Source organism: Peromyscus californicus, unplaced genomic scaffold, assembly GCF_007827085.1.
Source record: "Peromyscus californicus insignis strain IS unplaced genomic scaffold, ASM782708v3 Scaffold_5__1_contigs__length_169319896, whole genome shotgun sequence".
NCBI classification, from domain to species: Eukaryota; Metazoa; Chordata; class Mammalia; order Rodentia; family Cricetidae; genus Peromyscus; species Peromyscus californicus.
Window position 1 is genome coordinate 100,097,456 of NW_026294573.1, and position 27,133 is coordinate 100,124,588.

Here is a 27,133-nt window from a genome sequence, read left to right on the forward strand (position 1 = left end):
TCCCCTTACTTTTAACTTAATTTTTTATGTTTTGGGAATTTTATCATGAATATTGCATACACCATTTCTACCCCTCTTTCTCTCACTCCAACTCCTCCATCTCACGACCACCTCCCTCTCAAATTCATGACCTCTTCTTCTTTAATTATTACACACACACACACACACACACACACACACACACACACACACACACACACGCTCATATCAACCCATTGAGTCCATTTATATATGTACATGCCTTTAGAACTGGCCCCTTGGGATAATCTATCAGGGAGCTTGTCCCTGAGAACACTGGCTCTCCGTCTCTCAGTACCCATGCAGCTCTTGATCTAAGGGTAGAGCCTTATGAAACTCTCCCACTCATATTGGGATGCTAACTGGTGTTATTATGTGGGAATTGTTTAAGCAACCATAGTGTAGAGATCATGGGTATAGCTTCCCTGTCTTTGTGGGGCCCTGACCCATATGACTCACAAAAGATGAGGTCAATTAGAAATATATATCCGCATAAAGAGGGTCAGGAGATGGGGCTGAAAAGATGGCAGGGGTTAAGAGTATGTACTGTGCTGTTCTTACAGAGAAACCCAATTTGGTCCCCAGAACCCACACCCAGCCTTGCACAACCAACTGTAACTTCAGCGACTGCCTCCATGCCACCTGCACTCACGTGTTCATATGCATAGGTAGGCACACATATGTAAACATGTAATTAAGAAAATCCTTTTTAAAGACCAACTTTTTAAAAAACAAAATAGGAGAAACTGGGTCAGCATTGATTTTTTTTTTCCTACTCAATGGTCAAATAGACTCCATCTTTTAAAATAAAAGAATTGGTAAAATCACATTGCAAAGTGATTCTTCTGATCTTCATTTCCTTTATCTCTGACACCCTGTTGTACATCACCTCCATTCTGCTTGAAATACATCCTTTTGAGTCTTCTTGAAACAAACCGTTTGTGGTGCTTTGGATTAGATGTCGCCATGATGATACTTGGTCGCCAGATGGTGGAATTGTCTGGGTAGGAGGAGGTGTGGCCTTGTTGGAAGAAGTGTGTCCCTAGGGTTGGCTTAAGGCTTCAGACTCCTCCTGTCATCCCCAGAGTTCTCTCTGCCTTCCTCTCGGGTGGAGATGTGAGCTCTCAGCTGCTCCCACAGCCATGCCTTTGCTCTGCCATCATGGACTCTAATTCTCAGGAACCATAAGTCCAAAATGAACCCTCTTTCTATAAATAGCTTGGTCATGATGTTTATCATAACCATAGAAACGTAATGAACATGTCATCTTAGCTTTGGTTTGATACAAATGTTTTCTTTCAACATCACTGTTAGATAATGTTTTCACTGGACACAGAATGTTGGGTGGATTGTTAGCTTTCAGCAACTGGAGTAGTGGAGTGGCTCTGCCTTCCACTGTTGCTGACGTGAAATCAGACAGCAGTCTAATAGTTACTCCTTTGTAGGCAGCCTGGCTTTCTTTCCTAGCTGGTTTTGTTTGTTTGATTGGTTGGGTTTATGTTTCTTGTTTTTAATAAACTTTATTATTTATTTATTTGTTTGTTTATTTACTTATTGAGGCAGAGTCTCATGTTTATGTTTCTTATTTTTAATAGACTTTATTTATTTATTTATTTATTTATTTATTTATTTATTGAGGCAGAGTCTCATGTAGCCCAGGCTGGCCTTAAACTCAATATGTAGCCAAAGGTGACCTTGAACTTATCATCCTTCTGCTTCTAACTTCCAAGTGCTGGGATTACAGACATGTGCCACCACTCACGGTTTGTACAATGATCAGACCTGGGAATCAAACTCAGGACTTCGTGAACACTAAGCAAGCACTCTATCACCTGAGTCATCTCCCCAGCCCTTGGCTTCACTCTTTGAAGCATTTTTTGGTCTATAGCCAAAATGACTTGAAATTACATGGAGTTATTTGCCATGTGTCCCCTGCCCCTACCCATACACGACTCCCATCACTATCCATGTCCCAGACAGTTACAGTTTGTTACAAACAGTGAACCTGCATGGAAACACAGTCACATCAGTTTACATTTGGTCCATTCTCGGTGTTGTAGAACATGGTTCTCCAAGCAAAACAGCCACTGTTCACACCAGATCAGCTTTGCCTGCTTGCAAAGGCTATAGCCGATGGCCCATTGGCTGTGCATATTTCTTTAGAGAAGAAGTAATTGGGGAGGACCATTGGATTCTTACCTGAGAGTCCAACCACTCCTCCCAGCATGTAAGCAATTCTGCCTTAATTGGACATGGCCTCTGGGTACTCAAGTGTATAGATTAGGGAGATTAACTACAGGGAACTCCATCTGTATGATTATGGTGAATCTATCATTCTTTCTGAGTGATGACTTTACAGGGTGGCCACCTTGGGGTCTCCCACACTCCTGTAATCCCTCACTTGTTCTTGTAAGTAAGCCTGATGAAATCATTGGTTTCCCAGGGTGCACTTTGGTGGAATGGTACTTTGGTTTATCATTGGGACCTTATGAAGAAGGGTATAAATTGTTTATATATCTTATTATATATCTCTCCAAGGAAGGAATTGTCACAATATTTGTACATTCCATGGACTTTAACAAATGTACAAGCCTATGTATCCCACATTGTAGTATCCTACAAAATAGTTTCACTGTCAAAGCTCCAATCACAAAGAATTCCTTATACATGGTAATATTACTGTTTATAACTTAAGACTTTATATTTAAGTCCTTAAGCAGTCTTAAATTAGTACATATGTAAAATGTGAGGAATAATCAAAGTTTTTTTCTATATCCGATATGATTTACTGAATGCACTTTTCTGCCATTGAACTACAGTGGCACCTTTCTCAAATATTATTTATAGGGCTTCAGAGATGTCTCGTGGACACGTACTTGTGACACAAGCACCAAGGTCAAAGTTCAAATCACCAGTACCTACACAAGTATGGGGTAGGCCGCCAAGACCACCCACAGTCCCAGAGCTCAGTAAGTGGAGACGGCGCATCAGCAAAATAAGCTGGCTAGCTAGACTCGCTGAATCGAGGAGTTCAGGGTGCAAGTGAGAGACCCTGCCTCAATAGATAATAAGGTGGAGGACACCACTGGCCTCCACACACACACAAGCATGTACATGGACACATGGACACAAAATTCATGGACACATGAATTTGAAAATGAATACACACAAAAAAAAATCCTTATATATGTGTGGATCTATTTCTGAACTTTCTTTTCTACTTAGTTATTTGTGTTTCTTCATGACATGGTTCTTGATTTCCATATTTTATGGTAACTCAAAATCAGGTAGAATAAGTTCTCCAACTTTGTCTTGCTTGTTCTAAAATATTTACAATGATATGTAAGTTTTAGTGAAAGTTTTTCAACACCTTTCAAAAATATTTATCATTTATTATTTTTAATTCTTTGTAAGTCTTTGCCCACATGAATGTAGATGCCCACAGAGGCTCTGGACTGGAGCTAGAGTTACAGGTAGTTGTGAGCCACCCGGCTTGGTTGCCAAGAATTGAACTTGGGTCCTCTGGAGGTGAAGTACATGCTCTTAACCACTGAGCCATCTCTCTAGCCCTGTCAATACCTTTTGATAAAGGTTATCTAAGAGCTCTATTGGAATTGCACTTGGTAAATCAATCTGGCAAGGACTGTTACCTTTACAGTATTGAATCTGATCCTCCAAGAACATGGTATATTTCAGTTCTTTAATTTTTCTCAACAATGTTTGGAGTTTCTATTAGCAGGAGACTTTTATGACAATGTGTAAAATTTATCCTTACATAAGTTTTTAACCTAGAGATAAATTTGAAAGTGAGATATAATTTTATATTTTCTTTCCTAACAGTTTCCATGATGTTTTAATTTCAATTGTTGCATATTTCAAATTTATGCAAGTTCTATATGGGTCTTTTTCAAATATATTTGTTTTTCTATCAAAACTCTTGGGTATTTTTTCAATTTGATTATTTCTACTGTGCATTGTTTTTCAATATCAGTTTTTTAAAATCAAAAACTCCTCATTTTCCTTAGGTTCTTTGAGATCTGATCCAAAGATTAGGCTTTATATGCAGGCTTCACATTATTTTTGCTATCAGGACAACTGATAGTCTACGATGACTGTAAATTAGGATATTGAGCTGAGCGGTAGTGGTACACGCCTTTAGTTCCAGCACTCAGGAGGCAGAGGCAGGTGGATCTCTATGAGTTTGAGGCCAGCCTGGTCTATATAGTGAGTTCCAGGACATCCAGGACTATACAGTGAAGCCCTGTCTCAGAAAAACCAAAAACAATAACAACAAAAAACTAGGATATTGACTTATTTTTATTCACTTACTGTTTGAGCTATGCAGATAGTATGAATCTGGGCATTAAAATATGTGAGAGGAAGATTTACACCTTTAATTCCAGCACTCAGGAGGCAGAAGCAGGTGGGTCTCTATGAGTTCTAGGCTAGCCTGGTCTACATAGTGCATTCTAGGTCAGCCCAGTCTACACAATGAGACCCTGTCTTAAAAGGAAGGAAGGAAGGAAGGGGAAAGGAAGGGAAGAAGGAAAAAATTTTTAAAGAGAGTTGGCTCAGCAGGGAAAGGCTCCTACCAAAGAGCATGATGGCCTGAGTTTAATCCCTAGGACCCATATGATAGCAGGAAAGAATCAAGTCTGGTGGGTCATCCGCTGACCTCTGACCTCCACACACCTGCCACTGTAGTCCACATATAGTAGACTTTCCTACACTATCCTGCTGTGTGAACCCTGTTGCTTCTACCTGACTGCCCAAGGAATGCCTCCTGTAAGATGTTTCTTCTCACTTCCTTAGCCATGAAGCTTAGCATGCTCAAGAACACTGCTCAAACAGCCCCCATTCCAACATGAGACCTCCGGACCCTGAGCACATCTGGTCATAGTGATGAGAACTATTCTGTCTGTTTTTCACTGTCTCTGTCCCTGCTTTGAACTCCTAGCTCTCCAGAATAAAGGCTTCACAGAATGCCAGTCAAGGGCTCTGGACCATCACTGCCTTGATTCGCCTGGTTCTGTTGATCCTTGAATTCAACTTCAGTTCCTGGCAGCAGTCACTGGAGAGTGGAGATGTGCCATGGCATGTTCTCTCTCTCTCTCTCTCTCTCTCTCTCTCTCTCTCTCTCTCTCTCTCTCTCTCTCTCTCTGTGTGTGTGTGTGTGTGTGTATGTGTGTGCATGCGTGTATATCTTGCACACACACAGAGATACATATACACAAAAACTAAATAAAGTGTTTTAAAAACTCAAAATCTGTGCCAGTCTGTGACTTCAGATTCTCAGCTATTCCATTATCTTGTCATTTTTTACCCAGCCCCTAGGTTCTGGAAACTCCGGGGGTTCATGGGGTTAGTAGTTATTTCTGGCTCATTCTTTCACTGGGGGTGTAGACCCTTTGGGTTTCAGCTCTGGGAGGGAGGGGTATCTAGAGGCCCCGGACAGTCCCTGAACTTTGTCATCTAGTCGCTGTGCCTTGTGAGAGCAGACAGCAAAGCTCGAGGGAGCTGGTCCAGCACATGCCCTCAAAGCATCAGCCAGCTGTGCTCCAGTCCTGAGCTCCTTCCTTCCCTTAGCATTTTAGCCTAAAAATCCCTTATTCATTGCCAACTTACAAATGTATTTGGGAAGATGTGTTTCCTATGAACTTTCAGTGATTTTTGTTTGTGGTTTGGGGTTTTTGTCTTCTTCTTCTTCTTCTTCTTCTTCTTCTTCTTCTTCTTCTTCTTCTTCTTCTTCTTCTTCTTCTTCTTCTTCTTCTTCTTTATTTAACCTTCTCATGAGTGGGTCAGTCTACTAACCAGGAACAAAATCTCTTCCATGCAACCTCTCCCATCACACAGACAAATTAAAAATCACTAGCAGTTTCTCTGTTAGAGCAGAGCACTGTTGGAACTGCTCTAGGAATCCAAGCGGATTGAAACAAAGCTATTTTGCCAATAGAGCACCAGAGAAATTCTGCTTCTGGCGTTGTCTCTCTGCTTCTCTAACATTAGAAATATGCTCACAGGCTGTCTACCCCCACCCCCGTCTTTCAAGCTGGCTCCCCAAATGCTTGGGTTACTTTAGGAAAATGTTTTGTTTTATTTTGTTTCGTGTTTTGTATTGTTTTGTTTTCACTTAGGCCTTTCTTATGAATGTCTCATTTTAAATACATTGTTGTTAAATAATGTGACCAACAGATGTTTCTTTTTTAATTTATGGGAAGTAATTTCTTTTTATGTTTATGATTGATTTCATAATTGCTCTATGAATACCCAAAAACAAAAGTGAACTTTGTTTTTTGTGCATGTAAATTTGTGGGTGTAGGGTGTGTGTGTGTGTGTGTGTGTGTGTGTATGTGTGTGTTTAATACTGATAGCTAATCCTTGCTTGTTTTGGTTGTTTGGTTTGCCGAATAGAGAAGCTATTAAGGGGACCCTACCCCCTGCTGCTTTCCCCATGTCCCTGGAAACAGGCCCTTTGTTCTTCACCATGTTCCTTTGGGAAGTAAAGTGGGCTACGGACCTCCATACCTTCTGCGCCGGGCCTCAGGGCTGGCAGGTTGCAGCTTCTCCATGCCTCCAAGAGCTGGTCCCACAACAGTGAGCTGCTGCTTTGCTTTTGGAAGCCCCCAGATCAGGCGTGTCCCCTGACCGCTGGACATTCATCTGTCTCAGTCTCTGTCTGGACACACGGCTCATGGGCAAGCTCCTGCCTTAAGTCTGTACCTAAGCTATCCTTTCCATCTTCTGTAATGTCAGTTCCTCCCCGTCTGGCCCAGCCTCCCTCTGACCAGTCCCCTTTCTAAGGCAGGAATCACAGGCCTACACCCAGCCTAAATTCTGGGTGTGTGCTTTGTGCAAACTCACCTCCATAATGTACATGTCTTTCTGCTTCTCAAATATACTGCTGCTTTCTCTCCATCTAGAATCCTTGTTAGAATCTTCACACTGACTGCCTGTTTGTCATCTGTCACTCTTGCTTTGTTTATTGCCTACTGGATTGCATGACTCGTCTCCCTTCAATACTGGCCCTTTTCTTCTTACCTTTCTGCCCCATCCAAGTTATACTGTTCCTTATAGAGCCAGGCTTTTCTCCTGGTCAATCAGAAAGGTACTCCTGTGGTCAAAACAAATTGAAGGTTTTCAACAGAGACTGCCACTATTCCTTCCTCTGGCTCAAATTCCCCTTTAATCACATGTTCTGGAAAGCACAAAGACAAAGAACAGACCAGAAGGCAGTTAGGTGCATGCCCATGTGGCCTCTTGGTTGGAAACCTGCACAAGTTTAATTTTACACACACACACACACACACACACACACACACACACACACACACACACACACACAAATGCACGCAGTTTGCATGCACATTCACAGCTCTACATTCACATAGTAGCTTTCCACATTTGCTGACAGAATTCAACAGAAACACAGCAGATCTGCAGAAACATGTTCAACTTGATGACTTGAGCAATTAAAAAACCAAAGAAGAGTAAATAACTACCAGAATTCAGTCTGAGTGCTTGGACACACCTTCTCACATGGACCCAAAGAGCAGATTCATCTTCTATCTTCAAGTACTTATGGGACATGTACAAAAGGAATCACAAATTAACAAACCCTAGGAAAGCCTCCAAAGCAGAGGCTAATCCTCTGTCCCTGGGGAATTTCAAGATGGGTATGGGTAACAAATATTTGAAAGAAAAAAAAAAAAACACAGCATAGTTAAAAAAAATGATTGCAGTAACTAAAGCACTTGGAGAAATCAGCTTAAATGAGAAGAAAGTGAGAATGATCGTCTCAATTTTAGACGAGTCGGAATCAGAATTTCTTTGTATTGTAGTTACCAAATACTTTTTATATGAATCCCTCCCATATCTGTTAGCGTTAATGCTGCATTCTGGCAAAGAAAGCTACAGCGACTTTCAAGCTGTCTGTGTAATGGGGGAGGGGGGGGACCTGGTAGGCAAGGTGCTAAACAGTGAGTATTGCGGGGGGCCGGGTGCACCAATGGTTCAATACTGAAGCTAGTTAGAGGTGATCAGTATCCTCATTTTCACAGCTAAGTCCGGCAAGCCCTAGCCTCGCGTGCTTAATAGGAAAGATCTCACGTCCATCTAGGTAGTATCTGGCCACAACCAGTTTCTGGGCTGGAAAGAGAGGTCCACTGCCTACTGGTGGAAATGGGAACCCCCATGGAGCAGCAGGACACTTAATCTTGATTGTCAACTTCAGGTATCTGCAATCAACTAAGCAACACTCCTCTGGGCAGACCTGTTAGGGCTTTTCTAGAAAGGCTCAGCTGAGGGGCGAGACCCTCCCTCAGAGTCAGCAGCACCTTCTGCCAGGTGGCCAGACAGAGAATGGAAAAAACCCCTCAGACCCTCTGCCTTCGCTCCTTGCTGGTGAGTGCATTTAACCTACTTCTGCAGCTGCCACCCTTCATTCAGACTCTAGCTTCTGGCTTTAAAGGTGGATTGAAGACCAGTGACTCTCCAGGAATGTTCCAGGTCTTCAGCACCAGACTGTGATCGACTGCTAAGGCATCGAATCAAAGGATGTCAACCTAATGTCCACTGGTCTGACTTTGTGGACTGCGCAGCTACCAGGTTCCTGGGCACTTCAGCGTGCAGATAGTCATTGCTGGACTACCCAGCCGCTATCGTGTAAGCGGTTCTAGTAAAACCCCCTTTTACTACACACGTCCATGCACATACACGGGTTCTATTCCCCTAGAGAACCTGCCTCACATGGTAACTCCAGCTAGAGGATGAACAACTCTGCCCTTTCATTCATTTCTCTTGTACTACCATTTCCAACCGAAGTTCCAGTTTCTAAGCCAAAGCAATGGGATCCATGTACCCATGGTAGTGCCAGCCAGCTTCGCATTCTCAGTAGACCTGATTTTGGCATTCTGCAGAGTGCCAGGTGGGGCAGTAAGGATGCGTCACATCTCAGTGGCAGCAGCTTCAGCTTTGTCTTATTAAACGACGTTGTGCTGAGATCCTACGTCTGTCACTCATTTGATATGTGGCCCTTCCCTGGATGTTTTCTCTATTTTTAGAAGGGAGAAGTGGGAAGAATAGAGAAGGCTTAAGCTGCCTTTTACAATATTTATTTTATTTCATGTGTTTACATGAATGTATGTATGTGCACATCATGTGTGCAAGTACCCGTGGGGCCAGAAGAGATCACCTGGAGCTGGGGTCATAGTCAATTGTGAGCCGCCTGATGTGGGTGCTGGGAACCAAACCTGGGTCCTCTGCAATAGCAGTGTGTTCTCTTAATCACTGAGCCATGTGAGGCTGCCTTCTAAAATCCACATTCACACCATCTGTCAGCCAGAGAGGAGGACCATTGATTTCTGAAGCATCAGTATTGTCAAGATTCTTTGGATTACAAAGAACCCAGCTCAAAGGGGTATAAACAAAATTTATAATTTAAAATAAAAAAATTAATATTAGCCATCATAACAAAAATTGACAAAGCCAGAAGATTTTACAAGCTTCCTTACACCTCCCCCCCCATCTCAGCCTTTTCTGATTTAGTCTTATTCTCTGTTCCAAACATCTTTTTGCACGCCTCATGAGATGGGAGAAGATAGCCAAGTTGCCTCAGGCTTGTTCTAGCTGGTGAACCCAGAGGTAGAGAATCTCTCTCTCTCTCTCTCTCTCTCTCTCTCTCTCTCTCTCTCTCTCTCTCTCTCTCTCTTTTTCCCTAAAACTGTGTTTTAATTTTTTTATGTTTATTTGTGTGTGTCTGTGTTAAAGTGTCTCATGTGTGTGCATGTTCCCATAGAGGCCAGAAGAGAGTGTTAGATCCTCTGAGCTGGTATATAAGGTATTATTATAATATATAATGTATACCTAGTGTATAAGATATATATATATATATATATATATATATATATATATATATATATATATATATATATATATATATATATATATATAAACTGCCTGATGTGGATACTGAGAACCCAACTCAAGTCCTCTGGAAGAACAGGAAGCCCTCTTAACCACTTGGAGAACTCTCCAGCGCTTTTCATTAATTTTTAAAATCCCGGAAACAGATAGATTGGCCCAGCAAGGACAGGGTGTCCATCTTTTGCTATAAGGTGACTCCATAGAGAAGCTAATAATCTCTCAAATAGGGTAAATTATAGCTGGTTGTGACTGGTATTTGACACTTCTGGTCACTAAATCCAGAAACATCCATCATCCTTGTGACAACAGTCACCAAAATATGAAAACAGTCCCCCATTTCCAATGCCAGGTGAGGAGAGTGCCACATTGCCTCATGTTGAAAACTACCACTGAATCCAGGCGGTTGAGGCAGTGTGACTGGCTGAACCCCAGGTGTCTGCTTTCTCTCAGTGGAGACAGGACCGCTGGGTGTTGTGTTTGGTAACTTCCCAGACCCAATGGCACCAGTGGCTGAGGAGGAATTAACCAAAGTTGTTCCCAAAGGAACTGTCACAGGGTTCCTATTACAGAAAGGACCTCTAGAGACAAAGACTGACAGCTGCTGATTGCACCCACTCTTGGGGGTGGGGAGTGCTCCCAAGAGGAAAAGACTTCTCCTCTCTCCCCCTAAATCACCTTCCTTGTCCCAGTAACTAATCCTAGTGTCCAGATAAAAACCTCTGGTTTTTTTACCTTCCATATACTCCTTGCTCTATCAAGACTACAAAGTGGTTCATCGTCTGTGGGACTCAGCCCTTGGACTCAGCTTAGAAACTTGCTAGACCAAGTTAAAGCCAGAAGGCAATATGTATGGGCACACCATATCTGGGGCGAATGAACCTATCAGAACTAGGCCTTGTGGATTTCTAGGAAAGAGCTGAGAAGCCAGCAGCCTAGCCAACTTTGGATTCTGAGAAAAAGAGGAAGGTAAGAATGCCGTTGCAGAGCTCCAGCATCTTCATGGGGCCAGGGCTGAGCTATGCTCAGGAGTCACACAGCCATAGAAGCATCTCCCATGTGCCAAGTGCCAGGGCTGGGATACCTTCCTAGGAGAGATTTCAGAGCATCTCTGTGAGATGAGCATCCTGCTTAGGTGGGAGCAGCCCATGTCACCACCTCCTGAGTCATCCTATCCAACCCTCAAGAACTGTACATGTCCTCTCCCTCCAGCCCTAGAGTGTAACCTCAAGCCCTTGTTGAGACAGGTAATTTCCAAAGGAATTTAGCCCTGATGCTAAAGGAATTGGAAGAAACTACCAGAGGTTCACCGACCTTGTAGAATGAGTGTCTGAACTTCTAGAATGTTCTGTCCTGAATCCTGTGTTAGAGTTCCATTTATCCCTCTTAGATGAGTTCTTCCCTCCTGCTTCCAACAAAAAGGCAGTGTGGAGGCAGGCTCCCTGGGTGTACTTTTCTCTTTCTTCCTTGGTCTTCAAGAGCACAGGAGGGGAAGGAAAGGCAATGCCCCTGCAGAGGTAGGACCAAATCAATCAAAGAGCTCATCCATTCATCTCTTCTCCCTCCCTCCCTCCAGCATCCACAGATCCCCCTTTCTCCCACCTCTCTTTTGTTAGTGAGGCAGATGGTCACATACACTTAATTGTCCTGCTGTTGTAACTCCAACATAGGCAACCACCTCCTCACTCACTCATCAAAAGAAATGACAGTCTTACTCACCCCAAACACTAAAGTCACCTAAGTTGTTGAAAAAAATTTAATGGCTCCAGAAGAGTTTTTATATGTAAGACTTCTCTCCAAGTGTCGTCTAGGTCAGCCCGTTCTCTTTCCTTCACAAAGGACTCTGAACACTGTAAATACAGCATTGAAGTTGGCCTCCCTCCACCCTCCCACTACCCAGGGCTCCATTGTGAAAGCTCTGGGAGTCAGGCAGATGAGTGGATCATCCTGGCAGGTCAGGAGAGAAGAGCCGGTAGGGAGACTGTCCTGTTGTCTCTACCATGAAGCAAGAGTTCAGGTGTAGCAGTCTTGACTCTTCTCCTCTCTGCCTAGCTCTAAGCACTGTCGCTCCTCACAAATGTGTTCTAGGCCATCTCTCTTTGTCTTATACCTCTCCTTGAACAATCAAATGCTTTCCTGCCTTCTACCAGCATGGACATGCTAATGACTCCCAAGTCTCTGTCTCCCTCCCTAGGAGTTCAGCCTTCTAAGTATGTAAGTCTTTCCAATGTATGAACTACTTTTTATGGGTCTAGAGCCTGAGAGGGACCTGTGGTCACTGACAAAGCTTTCTTGAAGGCAGCAAAATTATAATTTTATAAGTGGGTTTCTGATGATGTCACTTGGAAATTACTTTGTCCCATGTTTGAAATTGCTCTTGTGTCCTCTCCCAGAAATTCTCCTTTCTGGTAGGACTTGGGGAAATGGTGAACAGCCTTTTTGTGTCTCCAACCAGACAGAACTTCTCTAAAGCTCGTGCTTGTAAGATTCACAGGCCCATGAATAGATTTACTTGGCTTCCCTGAAAGATGGATAGCTAGCTTAATTGGTCATATGTATTTCCCATTGTGGACAGGGAATAACATGTCCTAGTTGGTCTTGGCAAAGTTACTCCCCATTCCTGAGCCAATCGTGTTGGCCACTGAGTTAAGAATATGGATGCTGTTTTAAGTCATCCATGGCCACTCTTGGGGCCCATCCAAACCACAGACCATCCTACAACGATGGTAGATGAGTAAGTAGCCATTGTCCTTGCAATGGTCTTCTTGAGTAGTGGCTTGTAAAGATGTTTTGAACATGGTCCACAGAAACAGAAACATCTTACACTGTGACCTAGGATGGACACACACACACACACACACACACACACACACACACACACACTCTTACACACACACACTTAAAACAAAAATTTCACAAACTATTATTTGTCCCTTGCTACTAGGTACACGTTCTGATGTTTTTGTAGTCTTGGTTGCTTGGGAAAGTAATGCCCCTTTAAAGAATTCTATTCTGAACCCACTAAATTGGCTCTATAACTCACTAATGGGTTATGACCCACAATCTCAATATTTCTCCCTCCCATCCCATGTAGCTCTGGGGACGGAACCAAGGACACTGTGCATGCTGGGCAAGGTGGCTACTCCCCTAATGCCAGTCTTTAGGTTTGCAAAAACTGCTTGTTGTTGAAATTGTTGGGAAAATGTGGCATAAATTCTCCAGAAATTTGAGAGGGAAGTATGTAAGGAAGCAGAAAGTGAGTTAACAGACAGGGGTGGGTGGCACTTGTCACTGGAAGCTCAGGAGGAAGACCTTGCAATGGAAGATGTCTGAATTCCACAACAGGACTGTAAGGGTCCAGTAGCAAAGCATCTCACTAGAACCTTCCTCCTGCTTAGACCAGATCTGTGACTGTGAAAGATTCCTCTGTGGTAGCAGACTGGCATGCAACCCAACTAGGCATTCAAAGAAGTTTTGTCATGCTGACCACACATTTTCAACATCTTGGAAGTGACAGTGTGCAAGGCAGTCCAATGCCCTGCAAAATAAGACACCATGTATATGGAAGGCATGGGGAGCCGATGAGAATAAGTGAGCCATGTACCCGTTCATGCAGAGTTCAGTGACACACACAAACAAATGCTATATTATTAACGATGTATTCATGTGATAAAGACAAAATTCACAACAGTTGTTAGGAGTTTCAGAGAGGGAAAAAGCAGGAGATATAGAAGGGACAGAATGAGTCTTGGAGTAAAGGACACCTTTTTATCTCCTGATGTAAAAGGTGGGCATGGGGTGAGCAGTTTAGTGTACACAACCAATCACAGTACCTGGCATACATGCCAGTCAGTATGCATGGCAAAAAAAAAATTATAACCAATCACGGACTCTATGCTTAGTGAGCTCATTGATGCAAGTAAAAGACAGGCATCATCACAGCTATTGCATGGTACAATGGGATCATAAGGAGTACCTCCAGCTTCATTCTGCCTGATTACATGACCTTGGGTAAGTCATTTTCTTTCTTAAGCCTCATTCTCTAGACACGTTATGCATAGCATACATATATATATATGTATGTATGTATATCATTTACATAGATGCATATATAATACACACACATATATAGTAGGTTTATTATGAGAATCAACTAATATACATAATGCATGAGAAAATGTCTGACAAACTGTGAAACACTGTAAAAAATGTGAGATAATATTATCACTCTGGGTAGCTTTGCAGCTAACTGTCTATTTCTTCTGTGAAACTGCTATCCACACAGTTTTCTACTCAAGTGGCAGTCGGAAGGAAGCAGGTTGTAAGTGACTATAAATTATTCTCAATCTAACATATTTTGTGTCTAGCACGATGAGGGATGGAAATAAAGACCGTGGCTATTGCTGAATAGCTCATCATTGTCAAAACAGGGCTTGCTGCTTAAGAGAGCATGGGATGGCTAGAAAGAGGAGATGAGGACTTTGAATTGGCAGATTATGGGGGAGAGGACTATACTTCAGTCTTGCCAAGGGTCCTTCAGTCCTGGTAGCAGGCCCTTATCATTATCACCTGCATTCTTAGTGCCTGGGCCTAAGCACACAATGAGGTCCCCTCTCTGCTTTTCTTTATGTTGTGGTTGCTTTTGTTTTGAGACAGGGTATCTTGTAGTCTGGGCCTGCCTTAAACTCATTACATAGCCAAGAATGACCCTGAACTCCTAATCTTCCTGCCTCCACTTCCCAAGTTCTGGGTCGTGCATCACCATACCTGGCTCTTTGCCCAGTTCTCTTCAACCCAAAGAAAAAGTACTCTGTGCTTGGATGCCAGCAGGGTAGACACTCCTTCCACATCACCGCACGCAATCCTTGATCCTCTGTTGCATGGACACCTAACGCGGCTCAGACAGGGTCTGGTTTCTTGGCCTTTGGCCATATCCATGCAAAGGCTCCACCCTAGTTCTTAAGAATAAGATAAGAATTTGTAATCAAGATTGAGAAGTCCAAGTTCAAGGGCCCTACAGTCACAGTGACTCATCAAATGATCTCTAGAGAGTCTCTCTCTGGCTAGACTGCGTCCCACAGACTGAGGATAATGCTTTAGGTTGGAGTAAGACAGTTACTCAACCAGAAATCCAGCTGAACAGATGGTAGGTAATTTGAGGCAGGTTTAATAAAAGGATTGTTGTAAAAAGGAATTGTGGGGTGTGGAGAAGCCACAGGGGAAAGTGCAGGACCCCAAAGGGCTCATCAAAGACCCCACCCATGCCTGAATAGGGGAGGGAAGGGAGCTCTGCTGTGATTTTGAGGCTGAGTTCTGTGCAGGGCAAAGCTGTTGGACAGCTATGCTTTACAACAGATAGATGTAGCTATCCCTTGAAGGTCCCACAGACCCAAAACTGGGAAATAAGTATCCTGAACTCATTTCTTCCCATCTCCAGACAGTTGACTGAACTGACATGGAAGTCCACAGACAAGGAACCTTCTGTTATATTCTGTGTGTGTGTGTGTGTGTGTGTGTGAAACTAGAGGTACAGAGCCAATAACCCTCGAACTCAACAGTTAAAGGATGGGAGACCTGCAAGTGTCAGGCTTGAACATCCCAACACATCAGACAAGATGGAGAGAGCCAGGGATTGAGGGTATCAGAGACGATAGAAAACACAGGAAGAGCAGTCTCCTTGTCAAGAAAACTTTAGACCTCAGACATTTAGAAACTAAGAAAGCCAGTGGAAGCAAGGTAATGTTGAGCAAAGCCATGACCTTGATGGCTAAGCTCAAGGACTCCGTGTTTAAAGCCAAACAACATCTGAATATTGCTACCTCTTTGTAGGGATATTTTTGGCATGCAAGAATTGAATTCACACAACCATTTCACTTGCAGCACCAGGTTGGACTTTTCCATACATGTTTTCAAGGACATTTTGAAGCAGATTGACAGCAAATGCTCCATTGTTTACTTAGCAAGCATCACTGGCTGACAAGATGGCAGCATCACTGTGCAGCAATTTGAAAGACCTTTGAGTTAGCCTCTTCTCTACCTCTGGCTCACTGACTCTTTACGTCACTGCAGGTCCATATCCAGCATCCAATTTCTTTCTCTGGAGGGTGAGAGGGTTGGCTATGATCTTGAGGTGCCTTCTGATTCTGACATGCTAGGGCTCTAACAAATCCTATGATCAGAACAAGTCATGACGTTTAGCCCATCCGACTTGGCAGTGCACAGGTCCGTTTTGCTCGGGCAGTATTGCTTCTTTGAAATGGCTCTTTAAAAGTGTTTCTTTGCTGTAGCAAAGATGCGAGGGGAAAGAACTGCTTTCCAGTGGACTCATGCCCATCTAAACAAACCCGAGTGGACCGCTGCTAAGATGGGTCCGTCTGCCACACTTCCTATTTGTTTGGCTTTGGAGAATTGGAGAGAGCAGGACGGAGGAGGAAGTGGTGACACACCAGACTGAGTCACCACCTGAGGAAGATTCCTTCTCCCAGGGCTTCTGAGCCAGGCGACAAAGGTAGGGCCTGCTCTCCTCACTTCCTAATTAGGACAGCTTCCCTCAAAGGAAGGGGGCTTGCAGTCACCTACTCATCACCAACTTGGTTTCTTTAAGTTAGAAAAGAAAACAAAAACTAGCTCCCGAACTCTCACTCGTACCCAGATGCTGTGTTCTATCTGGCTTGTTCTAAGAGGGGGCTCTCTGCTGTCTGCTTGCCCAGCCTCTCTGTCCCTTCCTAGAAAGACAGACATCCTTACCTTCTTCTGATAGAGAGCACCCCACCCCCGTCAGGGGAGGCGCAGCGGTCAATTGTAGATTCTGGATACCAGGCTACAAAGACAATGACGAATTCCCACTCAGCCCACCCCTGCTCTCTAGAACTGGTGGGAGATGGAACTCAGGCTCAGGCTCAGGTTCTTCTATTGTACACTTACTACACAGATCACTCTGTGAGCCCAGAAGGTGTAGGATATCTCCCAAGCAGGAAGCAAGTAATTAATTGTTCAGCAGACCCTTTCCCTGGTGTCCTCTAATTCGATTGTTCTGATCCTATCAAACTGGAAATAGCATTACATCTCACAGGTTGAAGGGTGGTCCACAAAGTGACACCCCATCCATTCCTTCCGATGACAGCTGTAAGCTCTAGGCAACATGTGCTTCTCTTCCCAGCCCTATAAACTAGGCTTCCCACAACCACCTACTCAGATTTGATTAGTTTGCTGGAGCATCTCACAAAACTCGAGGAAATACTTAGGCTATGGGCTTATGATGGACCATCCCAAAGGCTTCAGGTGGGAGATGTTAGAGGGCAGGGGGATAGTGAAGATTTTGAGAGAGCAGAGAAGAGGAAGAGGCTGAAAATAGAGCACAGTGAGAGCAAGAAAAGAGGAGAGGAGAGAGAGAAAGAGAAGAGAGAGAGAGAGAGAGAGAGAGAGAGAGAGAGAGAGAGAGAGAGGACAGCAAGAGGGAATAATGCATGAATAGCAAGAGTATCTATAAGAAGGATGAGTAGCTGGGGGAGGGAAGTCCTTGAGCTGGGGTAGGATAGGAGAGGAGATGAGAAGGGATAGGATGCTAGTGTGGACTTTGAAATGTATAACAGGTCCTTGTGATACTGAGGGAAGCTGGAGGACAGCATGGGCTTTGATATGCTGATAGCCGCCACAGGTACATATCCATAGGAGAACCACATGTCCCTTCTGCCAGAGGGAAGAAAAATGACTCCTTTGGGGGGGGGGGGGTTGGAAAAACCTGTTTCACAAGTTCCCAAGGAATGCTAGCTTTTGTCTAACTGCCAGAAATCCTTCTATAGTCCAGCTTGAGCTCATTTCTGGATCTACGGACTGCTTGTGAGCTCTAACGAGGGGTGCATAGGGCTTGGAGTGGGGGAGAGATGCACAGCTTCCATGACCCCAGCCTTGGGTAGCACCACTCTTCAGGATTCTCCAAGTCTTTAGCTATCTGGGAGTTCTCTGAACTCTGTCCTGTTGAGTTTTCATGGAGACTTTATTGCATGGGTATGATTAAAACAAAGAAAACTGTGTCAAAACAGGATCAGACTGCAAGGGTGTGTCCTGGTATGAATAGTCTGGGTGGGGCAGCTCAGGAGGCTGCCTGTTAGATTCTGTACCATCTCTCGCTCAAGGGTATGAAGTAGGAACCATTCTCAAGTTTGAGTCTTATGATTTGATGTCAGGAGAGTAGACCAGGCATCTGTACCAACTCCTCATGGCTTGAAATTCAGGATCCTTCTGTATCCACTACTGAAGAGCTGGCATTATGGGTATGTACCATCATGCTCCAAGCCGGATGCTCAGAGGAAGATGGAAGTATATGACTTACCTTGAGGAAGAGAGATTCTAGTTTCTATGACCTGTCTCAAGAAGAGGATTATGAGCCAGGAACCATAGACAAAACCCAAATATTACATCACACCCAGGCATCAAGATCGGATGAGGACTCCATCAAAGCTAGGCTGTTTGAAAGCAGGAGGGAGCAGTAGGTGAATAAGGAGCAAGATTCTGAGTTCAGGGGCATTGCAGATCTTCCTCCTTTAAGAACTGCAAACCAGTCGGGCGGTGGTGGTGCACACCTTTAATCCCAGCACTCGGGGGGCAGAGGCAGGCCGATCTCTGTGAGTTCGAAGCCAGCCTGGTCTACAAAGCGAGTTCCAGGAAAGGCAAAGCTACACAGAGAAACCCTGTTTCGAAAAACAAAACAAAAAGAACTGCAAACCACATTCTGTGATGGGGAAATGATGTGTCCAGGGAGGAAAGAAGGAGTGCTTTGTTTTAAGGCAGCAGTGACTGGGCCATGGTCTGGGTCAGTGCAGAACTTCCTAATCACTAGGAGCTCTGACACAGCTGAGGCCCAGAAGCTGAGCCCTCCTCTGGGGCTATGACGAAGAGGAGACTTAATCCCCGGATGCAGGTCAGTTTTTGGTTGTTCAGTGGATTCCCCCATACCCCCAGGGGCAGGGCAAATAGCCTGACCAGAAGAGCTTTCTCTCCCACAAACAAAGTGAGTTTTGCTGTTCTTGCCCAAAAAGCCTGGAGAGTGGCTCTTAGTCACAACAACTAAAATTTATTTCCCTCTTATTTTTTTTCAAATGGATTTGGCAAACATAGGGAGTGGTTCAACATGTCATTGGTCTTAGGTGGAAAGTGTATATGCCCAACAGACTATGTCCTGATCAAACGATTGCCTTTTCAGTTATTCGACGTCTATTTATTGAACAACAACTAAGTAGCAGACACTCTTCCAGACCCTGGGGATAGGATAATGAACAAAACAAACAGAAGTATGAGCAAATTTCACCCTCACAGAGTTACTCCCATACCAGGAAATAGCATCACCATCCAGGCAGCTAGCCAGCCCCAAAGCCCAGGATTGTTGTATTGTAACCAAGACCTTCTAGCAAGTTTCCTTTTCCAATTTTACCAGAATCTCTCTATTTCTTCCACCTTCTCTGCTTCACCCATAGCCCAAGACACCATTATAAACTCTCGGTGACATCACCATAATCATTTATCTGTTGTTCTATTTCGCCCTGCAGTCCCGGCTGCACACAGAAGTCACACTAGTCATCCCAAACACACATCAGTTCATGTCCTACTAAACCTAACAGATCTGCTGAGAGCTAACAGCCAGATGGGCATATCAGTCTCAGAAATAAAATTCATGTTACTGAAGGTATGTGACTTATGAGACAGTCTCTGGGTGTAAAAGTGCCAAGGGTAGTTTTTTGGGGCTTTTTTCCCTCACAATCGAAAATGTCATATGGAGCTGGGCATGGTGGTACACGTTTGTCATCCCAGCGCTTGTAAGGTGGAGGCAGGAGGAGCAGGAGTTCTGGGCCATCTTGGGCTGCATGAGACCCTAGAGAGAGAGAGAGACTGGCTAGTTTAATGCCATCTTGATACAAGCTAAAGTCATCAGAAAGGAGGAAACATTAATTAGGAAAATGCCCCCACAAGATCATACTTTATGTAAGTCTGTAAGGCATTTTCTTAATTAGTGATTGATAGGGAGGGCCCAGCCCATTGTGGGTGGTGTCACCCATCGGTTGATAGTCCTGGGTTCTATAAGAAAGCAGGCTGAAGCCAGGCAGTGGTGGCTCATGGCTTTAATCCCAGCACTAGGGAGGCAGAGGCAATCAGATCTCTGAGTGTGAGGCCAGCCTGGTCTACAGAGTGAGTTCCAGGACTGCCAGAGCTATACAGAGAAACCTTGTCTTGAAAAAACAAACAAATAAACAAAAAACAAAACACCAAACAAACAAACACCAAAAAAAAAACAAAAAACAGGAAAGAAAGAAAGCAGGCTGAGGCTGAGCAAGTTAAGAGGGTCAAGCCAGTAAGCAAGTACTTTCCACAGCCTTTGCATCAGCTCCTGCCTCCAGGTTCCATCCCTGCCTGAGTTCCTGTCCTGACTTCCTTCGGTGATGGACTCTGATGTGGAAGCACAAACCAAATAAACCCTTTCCTCCCCAACTTGCTTTTTTGTCATGGTGTTTCATCAGAGCAATAGTAACCTTAACTAGGACAGAGACCTAAATAAACCTAAATAAATAAGATAAAGCCATGCCTAGTGACGTATTCCTATAATCCTAGCCCCTTGAGAGCCTGAGGCAAATGTTTCAAGAGTTTAAGACCAGCCTGAACTATATATCAAATTCAAGGGTAGATTAGGTAACTTAGGCAACTTAAATTTTTTCAAATTAAAAAAAAAAAAAAAGGCTAGTGATACAGCCCAGTGGTGGAGTGCTTGTTGAGCATGCATAAAGTCCTAGTTCAAGGCTCAACACTTAAAAATAAATCAGAGGCTAGAAAGATGGCTCCGTGGTTAAGAGTACATATTGCTCTTCCAGAGAACCCTGGTTTACCTCCCAGCACCCTTATCAGGCCACTGACAGCCTCCTGTAACTCTGGCTCCAGGGGATCTGGAGCTTTCTTCTGGCCTCTGCAGATCCCACTACCACCACATTTAAAAAGATGAATCCAGTTGTAAAGCTATCAACAGCACTTCTGAGAGCAACCGTTGTCAATTTTCCTCCTTTCCATTGTTCAAAAGTAGGTTTGTTCCACAGTACTTCTCCTGTGGTCTGGAAATCCCAGCTGAGGCTCCGTCAAGACAAAGGGGTTGTCAGCCGAACACCTTCTCAAGAGAGCTAGCTGTTGTTATGGTTAGATCTGTAATGCCCCCCACAGGCCCATGTGTTTGAACACTTGGTCACCAGATGGTGGTGCTGTTTTGGGAGGCAGTGGGACCTTTGGGTCCTCGAGCCTAGCTAGCAGAAATGGTCTGAAGGTTTTGAAGGTGATATGTCCTTCTTCTGTTTCCTGATGTGTCAAAGCATGAGGATCTGCCTCCCCACGCGACTACAGCTACAATGGAGTCTTTCAAATCTCTGCACCTTCCCTACCATGATAGACTTTATGTCCTGATGCCATGATCCAACAGTCTTCTCTTCCCTTATCTCATTTCTGTTAACTATTGGTTCACATCAACAAGAAACAACTGTAGGAAAAGTAATGAATAGAGCTGCCCACTAAAATGCCCCTCCCCCTCCCAGAGTTTACTGGCCCAATCTCCATGAGATGCCTGGGATGGGATTAGAGGGAGAGATAGTCATGATTATCTGCCTTGAGAATACTTTGGGATTCCTGATAAAAGGAAGGCCTCCTCACAATGCCCACTATTGGTAAGATCCTGTCCTAGTTACTTTTCTGTTGCTGTGAAGAGATACCATGACCTTTATAAGGCAATTTATAAAGAAAGCATTTCGTAGGGGCTTGCTTACAGTTTCAGAGGGTTGGAGTCCATGACCGTCATGGTGGAGAACATGGCAGCAGGCAGGCAGGCATGGTGCTGGAGCAGTAGCTGAGAGATTACAAGTATCCACAAGTTGGAGGCAGAGAGAAAGAGAGAGAGAGAGAGAGAGAGAGAGAGAGAGAGAGAGAGAGAGAGAGAGAGAGAACTAGAGTGGCAAGGACTTTCAAAATCTCTAAGTCCATCCTCAATGGCATACCTCCTTCAACAAGGCTGGTCACACCTTCTAATCCTTACCAAATAGTTCCACCAACTGGGGACCAAGCATTCAAGCATATGCACCTACCTGGACTACTCTCATTCAGTTCACCACAGAAATCCCAAAATGTGGCGTGTAGGGGAGGCGGCAGTCCTAGGCAGAGGAGATGTTCTCAAATTGAAACTGCGTTCTATTTGCCTTTAGGCTGAGATAAGAAATAATTGGCCTTTCCGTCTAGGTGGAGATGGGGGCAGGAGGGAGCTGATTGGAGGAGAGTCTGGCCGGACACAGTGGATCAGGCAGAAAGTGGTTAGGCTTGAGCCTAGAGGTGTTCTTCCCGGAGTTTGAAGGCCCACCACAGTGAGGGCATTGCCCACCACAGTGAGGGCATTGGTGGCCTGCACTAGTCAGAGAAGTCGCAACAGCCAACCCAGACAGGACTGTAGTTACAGCCAGAGAATTAGAGACTCTAGTCTTGCTTTCTTCCCTTTCTGCCCACCTCTGACACATGAGAGAGGAGCTGGGCACAAAGAAGGAAGGGGAGGGTATCTCTGAGGCCCAGATCACATGCCTCTCCTATCTTCCTTCCGAAAAGGATGCCAGCTCAAGAGAGCTGTGTGAGGGTGGGGCAAGGGAGAAACCCTGCAGGGGATGTTAAGGCTGGATCTCAAGGAGAGTAGTCACTCAATAGCCAGGAAGTGATACAATCTTCCGGTGTCTGTCCTGTGTCTCTGGCCTCTCCCCTTCTTCACCCATGCTCTCTGTGGGGTGGGGACCACTTTCCTACAGGCTGTACTTTCCAAGATGCTGGCTCAGTTGACTTCTAGCTTGGTGTAGATGAGTCCTGTGAACAAGGAGGAAAACAAACACTAAGCATCCTCCCTCCGTTTCCAGTAACACTTGCTGTGGACTCTCTCTCCCTATGACTCCAGGCCTAGCACAAGCCATTCTCTGTGTTCTGGTCCTCGGTCTCCAAGCTCTGCAAATACATCCTTCTCCACTCACTTGTCTTTTCATAATACCCAGATGGACATTACTGTCATCCATTCATTTATAGACTTTTCTACTATCCATGTAATTAATTGTCCACATCAAATTCCCTTGGTTCAATTATTTAAAGTGCCTTTTGTCTCTTGGATGGACTTAGCTAATGTACTTTCCCAGGGGTCTTTAAAAATCTATGCTGTAGGAGACTTAGGGATAGAGCTGGCGACAGCGATTGCAAGAAATCAAGTGGTTTCGTGTTTGCACCTTCATCAAGACACCTCAACAAGTGGACCGCAAGCATCCCGACTTGGATGTCATCTCTTCACACCAGCTTTGGAAGAGGGCGTGTTCTCCCCCAGCCCCACTCAACCCGGTCACCTTGTCTTTTCAGTTTTCAGGACTGTCTGAATCACCACATCTGTTTACCTGTTTACGTGTGTGTTTTATATGCTCCATGGGAATATAAATCCTCAAGGGAAGTTGCCCTTTTTTCTGTCCTTCCCAGTAATTAATTAATAACTGACTAATGAGCACCAGAACCTGATTAAGAGGAATGGACTGTACCACAGACCCTGGAACTTCTGCTGGACTGCATAGCTAGATGTCGCTTTGACAGTCAGTCCTTAAAGAGGCAGTGAGTCTGTTTTATTGAGTTAAAACAGTCTTGAAATTGCAAATGAGGAAATGTGTGGTGTGTATGTACGTGTACATGTAGTGTTTAATATAAGGGGTAGGATGCAATGGGCAGCTTTTTTTTTTTTTTTCTGAGTCAGAGTCTCATGTAGCCCAGGCTGGCCTCAAGCCTACTACATAGCCAAAGATATGCTTGAGCTTCTGATCCTCCTACCTCTACCTCCCAAGTTCTGGGACTATGGGCCTTTGCTGCCACCCCTGGTTTATGTGGTGCTGGTGACGGAAGCTAGGGTTTTGTGCATAGTAAACAAGCTTTCTACCAATGAAACTACACCCCCAGCCTCAGTGGGCAGAGTTTTGTTTGTTTATCTGTTTGGAGATATGGTTTTTCTGTGTAGCCCTGACTGTCCTGGAACTTGCTCTGTTAACCAGGCTGGACTTGAACTCAGAGATCTGCCTTTCTCTGCCTCCCAAATGCTGGAACTAAAGGCATGCACCGCCACAGTCCGGCTCAGTGGTGCTCCTTCATTTTTTGTTCCTATAGCATCTTCCTTTCCTTGAGGAACCGCCCCAGTACCACCACCCATACATCCATATGTGGAATGTGGGAAGCTGAGCAGACGTTGAACAATATTCTTTTTTGATTTAATTTATAGTGAGTGAAATGTTCAGATTGTCTGCATCAACTGTGCTAGTGACATTTTCATAGCGTGTCATTCATTGTATCTGCGTCTTAAAATTCAAATTAATAAGTTGTTGATAGGATCTTTTATATTTTTACAGTACCTGTTATTTATTCTTCGAGAACGTCACACGTGTATATAATGTATCTTAATCATACCTGCCTCCAACTCCCTCCTGGAATCTTTCATATTTTAAAATGGCTCCTATGTCAGTGGTTTATATTTTTACTATAATTTTTATTCATATATGTTTTTCTTTCTTTTGCCATAAATATGCTTGCCGGACTTGCATGAGGTATTCTCTGCCTTGGGCCGTTAAACAAAATAAAAGTTAGTGAACGCGTTTCAGCATGGCCGCCGGCACTGCAGCCGCCTTGGCGTTCCTGAACCAAGAGAGCCGAGCCCGGGCTGGGGGTGTGGGAGGCCTGAGGGTCCTGGCTCCGGTCACGATGGACAGTTTCTTTTTCGGTTGTGAGCTCTCCGGCCACACCCGCTCCTTCACTTTCAAGGTTGAGGAAGAGGATGATACGGAACACGTGCTGGCATTGAACATGCTGTGCCTTACCGAGGGGGCCAAGGACGAGTGTAATGTGGTGGAAGTTGTGGCCCGGGATCACGACAACCAGGAGATTGCAGTTCCTGTGGCCAATCTCAGGTTATCTTGCCAGCCTATGCTGAGTCTGGATGATTTCCAGCTCCAACCACCTGTAACCTTCCGCCTGAAGTCGGGTTCTGGTCCTGTGCGCATCACTGGTCGGCATCGGATTGTTTGTATAAACAATGATCTTTCTGAAGAAGAAAGTGAGGATGAGGACAGTGAAGAGGAGGAAGTGGAGCTGTGTAGCATCCTTCCTGCCAAAAAGCATGGCGGCAGGCCTTAGCCCTCTTTGGTTAGGTAGCTGATCGCTGCAGGTGTCATGCCCCGTATGTTCCTGGACACGTTTCAAGAATTGTAAATGGTTTTCTCTCGTTGAAGAGGAGAGTTTGGGAAGGGGGCAAGTGGGAGGGGGTCAGGCTGGTGCTAAGAGGCGGGAATTCTCCCTCGGGCACTGTGTTTGCTCCTCCAGGTTCCCTGAAGCTTCCCTTTCTGTTGGGGTGGATGCCTGTCTCACCTGACCTTCTCCCCCCTCCACCTGCCCAGATTGAAAGTTTTGTGAACCCCCAGGTTCAATTCCCAGCACTGCAAAAAAAAAAAAAAGTCTGAAGTTCAGAACAAAACATTTTTAACACTTTTTACATTTTTAGATAAAGATCTAAATAAAGTGGTGTATGGTTTTTTGCAAAAAAAAAAAAAAAAGTTAGTGAACGCTTTGACAGTCATTCTAATACTGGGACGGGATGACCGCCAGGAAGGGATGACCACTGGGAAGGGATGACCACTGGGAGTATGCTAGTTTTACTTCTGTTGCTGCAGTGAAACGCTCTTGAGAAGAGCAGCTCTAAGGAAGAAAGGATTTATTTGGCTTACAGTTCCAGGTTACAGTCTGTCATTGTGGGGAAATCAAGGCAGGGACTTGAGGCAAATAGTCACATCTTCAGTCAACAGCATTGTGGGAGCTCACAAAGGTTTCCTGGTGAGATCTGAGCTCGCTTTACACAGCAAGGCTGCATTAGAGGATTGCTTGACCATGTACATGGTTTCTAGGTGTTTGGGATGGTCTGCACTTGGCTGTGCTGGGGGGAGGTCTTTTTCTCCACCCCTTGGCATTCCTTTAAAAGCCATTTAGTAGAGACAGAAGGGCTGATGGGTTTTGAGCCAGGCCCTCCCGAGGCTATCCTGTGTTTTCTAACTGTATCTTTCCTCTATATTTCTATCTACATATTCTTATTTCTCTCTGCTCAAAGGTACCCGGGGGGAGCGAGGGGAGCTGGTCTCTCTCACAGCAGGGAGAAAATGCATGCCCGCTTACCTCACCTTCTCTACTATTACACAGTTCAGGGCCCAGCTCATGAAAAGGTACAACCCACATTCAGGGCAGGACTTCTGACCTCAACGCAATTAAGAAAATGGGGCTGCAGAGATGGCCTAGTGGTTAAGGGTACTTGTACTTGTAGAGGACCTGGGTTTGGTTCCCAGCACCCACACAGTGGCTCACAAGCATCTGTTACTCCAGTTTCGGAGGATCTGACAACCACTTCTGACCTCCAAGGGCACTAGATATGTACATAGTATACATATGTGTACACAGACAAAACATTCATATGCATTGTGAATATATGTATATGTGTATATATATATGTATATATATACATATATATATTATATGGAAAATCCCACAGACATGCTTACAACAGGTCAATTTGATCTAGACAATTCCTCACCAATATTCTTTAAATGATCAAATGATCCTTGAGTGTGTCAAGTTGACAGTTAGAAGCAACCAACCAGCAAGGGGAGGGTAGCTATGCTGTATAGAATGATGCACCACGTAAAACTTATGAATAGTTTAGCCTGGCATTTTCTACTTAATATTCCTGGATGGCAGGTGACCATGGATAAAGGAAACTGCAGAAAACAAAACCCTTAGATATGGAGAACAAAATGAGGCCTGAGGCCCTAATGACAAGGGCAAGCTGTGGCCTGCTGAGGCGTAGTAAATGCTTCCTGTGTCAACCTTGACCCCTTTAGCCCAGCTGCAGCCATAGTTGTAATATGTGGTTCTGACTTAACTCCTGCTGCCAGGATTCCATCTCAAGCCACACCCCATTGCATTCCTTCCATGCCAGGAATCAGAAGTGCAAATTTAGTCATTTATCACTCCAACAATTTGCCATCCTAACAATAGATACCCATCCTAACCACATACATCTTAACAACAATGGTCTCATCTTAACCATATACTTCCTAACGCATACCACCCTAACAATACACAT

General features: G+C 44.4%; 1 protein-coding gene across 1 annotated transcript; it reads left to right on the top strand.

The window, feature by feature from the left end:
* Positions 1–24,606: 24,606 nt before the first annotated feature.
* Positions 24,607–25,541, top strand: LOC128096806 (nucleoplasmin-3). The gene has a single exon (XM_052716803.1). The coding sequence runs from the start codon at positions 24,610–24,612 to the stop codon at positions 25,138–25,140; it is 531 nt and encodes a 176-aa protein (XP_052572763.1). The 5' UTR covers positions 24,607–24,609; the 3' UTR covers positions 25,141–25,541.
* Positions 25,542–27,133: the final 1,592 nt, after the last annotated feature.

Bases quoted from the DNA above. Each gene is read 5' to 3' on its own strand.
- LOC128096806 (XM_052716803.1), top strand. From the start codon at position 24,610: ATGGCCGCCGGCACTGCAGCCGCCTTGGCGTTCCTGAACCAAGAGAGC.